At 44.5% G+C, this 6,857-nt stretch overlaps 1 protein-coding gene across 3 annotated transcripts in view; it reads right to left on the reverse strand.

Annotated features, from left to right (window-relative positions):
* The window catches only part of tns2a (tensin 2a), a 31,554-nt gene extending 30,288 nt beyond the window's left edge, over positions 1–1,266 (reverse strand). For all 3 annotated transcript variants that reach the window (XM_048242242.1, XM_048242243.1, XM_048242241.1), the window contains exon 1: positions 936–1,266. In XM_048242242.1, the coding sequence (XP_048098199.1) occupies positions 936–1,046 (111 nt within the window). In that variant the 5' untranslated portion in view covers positions 1,047–1,266. The remainder of the gene's footprint in view (positions 1–935) is intronic.
* Between the last annotated feature and the right edge of the window lie 5,591 nt (positions 1,267–6,857).

The raw sequence follows: 6,857 nt of genomic DNA on the forward strand, positions 1-6,857 counted from the left end.
CCTTTTGTCTGGTCTGTTTTCCTCCACTTGAGGTACTTAGTGATGACGATGAAACTCCAGACCCGAATGGAGCAGAAAGATCCAGCCAAGACTCAAACAAAAACCTTGTGTATCTCCCTGGGAGCTGTGCTGGTAATGCTATGATGACAGAATGCAACATTGTGCTTGGACACAGAAAATTCTTCTGGCATTTGTGTTGTCTCGCACAAACAGCGCTCTGCCATTTCATTGCTCAGCTATTAACTTATTATCCATACACCAGTAGATTAAGGGGTAGGAATAAAGATGGCCCATTCACGTGATCTCAGTCTTAAAACTCGTTTCTTAAATCCAGAGATTGGGTGGGTCGCTGTGAAAGTTTTATACATGACATCTACATGTACAGTGTCATCGGGAAGACTGAAGACCATTGTGTCTTGGTCAGCTGTTCGATGTTGATGTAAGCCTTGATGGATCTTAGGCTGGCTAGAATGGAGATGGTGTGGTGAGCATGGGGGAGGCCAACTGTTTTGTCCCTGACAGCCCCCCTCTAATTAGCTGATCCCCTTTGGATGGGGTCAGGCGCTCGCATCTGACATCATAGCCAGGGCTCAGCATTCCCACGCTGCACAACATGTGAGCCAGCCACAAGGGATTTCAGCCTTTCAGGCACACACACACACACACTGACTTACTCACACCCACTATGGATACACTGACTTTCCAGCCAGTTCATGCATGCAACACCTTTCCTCAAGTGTCACTGATCTCCAAGAACATCAAAGTCAAGCCTTCACATTCATCATTTAAACAGAAAATATCTATGCCAAAAGCTGGTTTCAATCAGACCCAACAACTGCATGAAGTCCAATACAAAAGAACCCTCTGTTAATATCACAACAGTGCAGTGGTTTGAAGGGGTCAGCACAGACTCCCAGTCCCCCTCAGTGCCTCACCTTGGTCAGCCTCATGCTGCTGCGCTCTGGACCACTCCGCTTGTTTGTCCTGCTGACCGGTGTAGCTTCCAGCTCGTCCTCGCAGCAATCCGCACCCAGGACGCAACCCATATAGAGATCTGGGCCCGTGCTGGTCCCCCTGTCCTTCGCACTTGGCCTCTCTCTCTCTCTCTCTCTCACTCACACACACACACACACGCGCTGCTCTTTTCCTCCCCAGTCCCCCTCTCCCTCTAAGACGCTGTTTTCCTGAGCACACTGGCGCAGCTGTTTTTGTCGGAGGAGACAGCGAGGCCCTTCCCCTTTTCCTGGCTCTCATTCAGCCCCATGTTTCCCTGCCGAGGGCCACGGGATACTCACAACTCCTGCCCTCCCACCCCCCCAACCCACCCACCTCTGACTCCATCGCCTTGTCTCCGCCTCTCTCTCTCTCCCCGTCCCAAACACACAGAAGGAACTGCTTATATTCAAAACGCTTTATTCTTTCTCTCTACCATATAAGTGCATGCGTAGCTGTTCAATCTCTCATTGCGTGCAGACACATTCCTGCTGCATTTTAAACATACACACATTCTCTGTACAAATGAGACTCAAGTGTCAACTCTCCATAAATTTCCCTTTGGTGCACTGGTCTACTTGTAGAGTGTTTTTCTCATGGAAGTCTTTTATAATCTACACAACATAATTCTATTGTGTAGCAAACTACACAATAGCTTCATAAATGTTTACATGCTATGTAGAGGATATATTGTTTCTTCTTTCCTCCAAGTACCTGTAGAGACTCACACATTGACGCATTTTCAGACTGGAGGAAACTCCCCACAAACCACCCGACCGCAGCTCTCTAGAACAGAACCAATGTTTTCTGCCTGTGGTTGTGTACACTGGCAGCGTCCCTCTCTGGCAGCTGAGCTCGGAATGGCCAAGTGCAACACAGAACCTCTCCTGCTATCAGCTGTACTGCTCCTGCTCCTATACCTGCAGAAGTGCTCTTATCACCTCAGCTTCAGCTTTTGACAGGATCTCAAATGTACGAGGGCAGAGAGCATACAAACGTTACGATTATTCCTATTACATAATTCTTGTTCCCCTTTGTTCAATTTCCACGTGTTTCCACCCCTGCATGGTGGACTGGGGGACTGCAGATCCTGGGGGACTTTAAAGAACTGTACCCCCATTTAAGGCAAATTCCAGACATGCTTAAAAGATCCCAGTTTCCTTTTCCCTCTTCCCCTCACTCCCCCACCCCCTCCTGGCCACAGCCAAAGCAGGAAGTGAAGGGGCTTCAGGTGGCGTTTCTGCCTCTCTGCAGACAACACAGCACCATTCAGATCTAGGAACAGACCAACATGGAGCCTAAAGTGCCACGTTAGTGTCGCTTTCCTGACAGGACCATTTGGTATGGACTATTACCAAGGGATCTCAGTCACAACTTTCCTTTTTTAGTGGCAGCAGCACACTTTCACCAGAAGCCTTTGTTATAAGTATAAGTACAAGTATAAGTATATATACTCTTTTGAGGGAAATTTGGTCTCTGCATTTATCCCAATCCGTGAATTAGTGAAACACACTCAGCGCACAGTGAACACAGTGAGGTGAAGCACACACTAATCCCGGTGCAGTGAGCTTCCTGCAACAACAGTGGTGCTCGGGGAGCAGTGAGGGGTTAGGTGCCTTGCTCAAGGGCACTTCAGCCATGCCTACTGGTCGGGGTTCAAACCAGCAACCCTTGGGTTACAAGTCCGAAGCACTAACCAGTAGGCAACGGCTGGTAACACATTTAATGTTTCACTGGCAAGCTTAGTGAATTATTAGCTGATATTATGGAAATGAATTTAAATGGTTTCATAAATGGTCTTCAAAAGCAACAAAGAGCATTTGAGTTGGATGAACCTATAAGGGATCCATGATAGCTATTAGAATTTCAGAGCTCTGTATTGTTTTTATATGAATAATATTTAGCAGAATATTTGACAACTTTCTGGCATGGACCATCCCCCCCAGCATTGCTGGAGAGCTGGTTGGTGATTGTAAGAATGACAACAGAGTGGGGTTAACTCGAGGCCAAGATGACATTTTTGGCCGAACAATTATAGTTCACAGTATTTCATACAAATGAACAGCCAAAGTATGCAGATAGAAGCGTACCATTTGTCCGGGGCCTATGGTATTTTTGAGCTGATCTTGGTCAGAGGTGATGTGGAGAAAAACACAAAGCAGGAGTCGTTCTGTGGACAGACGATGAGAAAGTTGTGGTTATGGGTGACACTGAGACCAAAATAACCCGATGAAAGACAAAGACGTGGTCTGAGACTATATAAGGACAGGAGTAAATAAGCTCCTAAGGGAGTGAGGAGAACTTTCAACCCACAAGATGCAAACCCACACAAACTCCTGTTAACACACATGCTGTTATCAGATACAGAAGATCACCGTAATCCCATAAGCAACTAAGACCAGCAGAGGGATAGAGGACCCCCTTTAGTGACTTAGGACCCAGGGGAGAGAAGAGTGCAAACATAATCATGAGAAATCCCTGTTCCAACTCATGGATCATAGACTTCAAAGCAAACGTCTACTTTTAGTGTACACTGTACAGTTTACTGCTAAATGGCTCTGATATGGAACCATGCAGTCAAAGTATTATTCTCTAATGCCAGTGACCTGTGGGTGTAGTTTAGTATTGTTGTTTAGGAATTCAATCCACATACCTCTTTGTATATTTTCAGACCAAACTTTAAGGCTGCAGACCAAAGACAGAATATAACTCAACCCTGGGTGTTGCCAATGTTTGGGGCTGTGGCTAGCAATTTACACAAACATTTGCTCAGCGGAGAAAAGGCTGTCCTGGTCCAAAATAAATGCCACCACATTTCAAACATAATACGAGTACAATGAATACTACCCACAACACATTGCAATGAGGTGGCCATAATAGGGTTGTGCATGATATTACAAAGAAAGAGTTATCTGCCGATAAAGATGATAGGTCTGTAGCCCATGATAAGTTTACCCTGAAATGGTGTTTGTACATGACACTTATTTTTAACATAACATATTTAGAGAAATGTCTCCAACGACTTTTGAATGTCAGATTTAAAATTGTTATTTGAGGGCCGATAAAATATTGCTCTAGAATACAAAAGGTTTTCTTAACTACCATATTTACTAACCCACAGTCTAGTGGCTAAAGGGTAGCCTGCCAGGTGGCTATCTCACAAATGACTGCACGCCAAACTGGTGAACCAGGAAGAGGAGGAAGAAACAGCAGACAGCCATTCCCAGAATGCTGGTCCAAACTTGAGGACAAATGTGGGTTGTACTACGAACATGGAGTACAAAGGGCGGAAATGGAGCATAACTAGGCCTATTCATAGTAATGGAATTGATGATGCTTTACCATTGAGGAAGTTGGAAAGGATAGAGGTACATTGTAATATCCTGTTAGCTGTAAAGAGGCAACATGGATTACAGATCAATGTAGTGAAGTGTGAATAGTGAGCTGTGAAAACTAATGCTTTTAAAAGTTCTATGAAATGTAATTACATATATATATACTGTATGTGTGTGCAGAATGCAGTTTGGCCATATTGAAGGCCTCATGGTATACATCATTCAGCATTAATAATACCTTTCCAGATGTGCTAACCCATAGGCACTAATGCACCCACAAGCTGCCATACCATAGGCACTAATGCACCCCTATCTACTACTATGCACTATACACTAATAGTTGGATTGTTCCTTTCGCCTTTTGCCATGTTGATGCAGAATCCATGACTTCCAAAAAGAATAATGCATTTTGACTAATCTAACCCTGACCGCTTTCTCACTAGATTCTCTGAATATTTAAATGATATTATATCCTATAGATCAGGGGTTTTCAACTGATTGTGAACCAGGGACCACCATTCTGACTAATTACGCAACCCCAGGACCACCACTGAATAAAAATACTGATTCCCACATTGAAACTACAATACTGAATCCATGGTCAGGGACCACCAACAATGCCTTCACAGACCACAAGTGGGCCGCGGACCACTGGTTGAAAACACCCTGCATAGATGGTGAAATCCCTAAATCCTTTGCAATTTCATGTCGAGGAGCATAATTCTTATATTGTTGCCAGATGCTTTTTTAATACCTCATACCAACAAAATTAGCTTGTAGGCTTATTTTCCATTAAACTGACACATTTGTCAGTTTCAACATTTGATATTGTCTTCGTTTCTTTGGCAAACTATGGATTTTTATTTTCATGAAAGGTTTTTAATTTACATTTTAAACATTATTTAGACTGGTTAGCGTCATGGATGGATTATGAACTTTCGGGCCCCTGGGCCCAAATGTATTAAGGGCCCCCCACTGATTGTCGCATATGTGTGAGGAGGGGTTTGGGGGTCCTCCCCCAGAAAAAAATTGCAATTGTTTGATGTGATTTTCTGCATTCTGGTGCATTTTGGGGATGGCCAATACTAAATTCAATCAGATTCATAGCCTACATCCTGATTTATTGATATTGAGGCAATGATTCCATGCAAAGGCTTGGGCATCAGGGCCCCCTGACCCCTTGGGCCTGGGCCCGGTAGGCCCGTGCAGTAATCCATCCCTGGTTAGCGTTACTTTGACAACATGGATTGCTGAATTTCTAGTGATTAAGAGTCAGTTTCTTTTATATGGTTACAGTGGCCTAAGTTAATGGGCCTTGTCAGGCGGGGTTAAGGTTAATTTCTTTTGGCCCTGGTCCAGTCCTGAACAAAAAGAGAACCCTCAATGGTGATATCCATAGAAACGCTCATCCTTGTGCAGGAAACTGGCCCATAAAGTGTATTGAAGGCAGGCCTTCATTACACCTACATGCTACATGCAGACAGTGCACACGCATGAAAAGGCAAGACCAGTGAGACAGTGAGGAGAAGGCAGCTCGTCTCAGGGGGACACACAGCTGTTCCGTGCTGGGAACACTGGGTTCCTGTGGTGTTCCCCCAGGCCCCCTCATGCAGCAGCATCCCACGGCTCGGTCTGTTTCCACGTTGTTGACCCAAGAACCGATATGTCTTGGGGGCGGCAGCCTAAGTTAATGGGCCTTGTCAGGCAGGGTTAAGGTTCATTTATTTTGGCCCTGGTCCAGATGAGGGTCAAATGGATGTGAATGTGGCGATGGTTTCAAATGCAAGGGATGTGACTGAGACAGAGGGTGTTTTGTACAGTACAGATCTTCGCTTGTTCTTGGGCCAAAGTCTTGCTATTTTGAGAGCTGTGTTCAGCTCTTAATGTTTCTATTCAATGTAAAAGAAAGCATTACTTCTATTTTGGAAGAATGGCAGAGTCAGAAATCTGAAGTAGAACTTGGTGAAGTTTGGTGAGAAATTACTTAATATTTATGTGCTTGTGAAAAATCCAACAATTTCTTAGCACTTACATGTGGAAAATATAGTGTGGGCATATGGTGAATGTGGCACTCCATCGGCCCAGAGGGATGACTAAGTAATGGATTCCTTACAGCCATTTGGGTTGCGCAAGCCCTCTTGAAACATAATGGGCTGATTACAGCAACCCAACATTCCCATGGTGGGGACTTGCAAGTCTGTTTATGTTTTCATGGGAGTCAAGGATAGTGAGCGCTTTCAGAGGCCCCTCTGCTGAGAACACAGCACACTGCTCTGGAGTCTGGGGTCAGAGTTCAACACAGGCTGCAGACTCACAAGGCACAGCATGACTTGAACACAAAAATGTTTTTGCATTCTTCCTGGACAGCTTATCATGGCATTAGCATTCCTGGTGACATCTGATTTGTTTTAATGTTTAAACAGTACTATGACAGTGTGCAGGCCGAAATAAACAAGACAGTAATACTAATATACCTCCACTTCAACGTCAGTCCTTAAACATCACAGTCCTACAAATAGTAATTCTGAA

This window comes from Alosa alosa, chromosome 4, assembly GCF_017589495.1.
Source record: "Alosa alosa isolate M-15738 ecotype Scorff River chromosome 4, AALO_Geno_1.1, whole genome shotgun sequence".
Taxonomy (NCBI): domain Eukaryota; kingdom Metazoa; phylum Chordata; class Actinopteri; order Clupeiformes; family Clupeidae; genus Alosa; species Alosa alosa.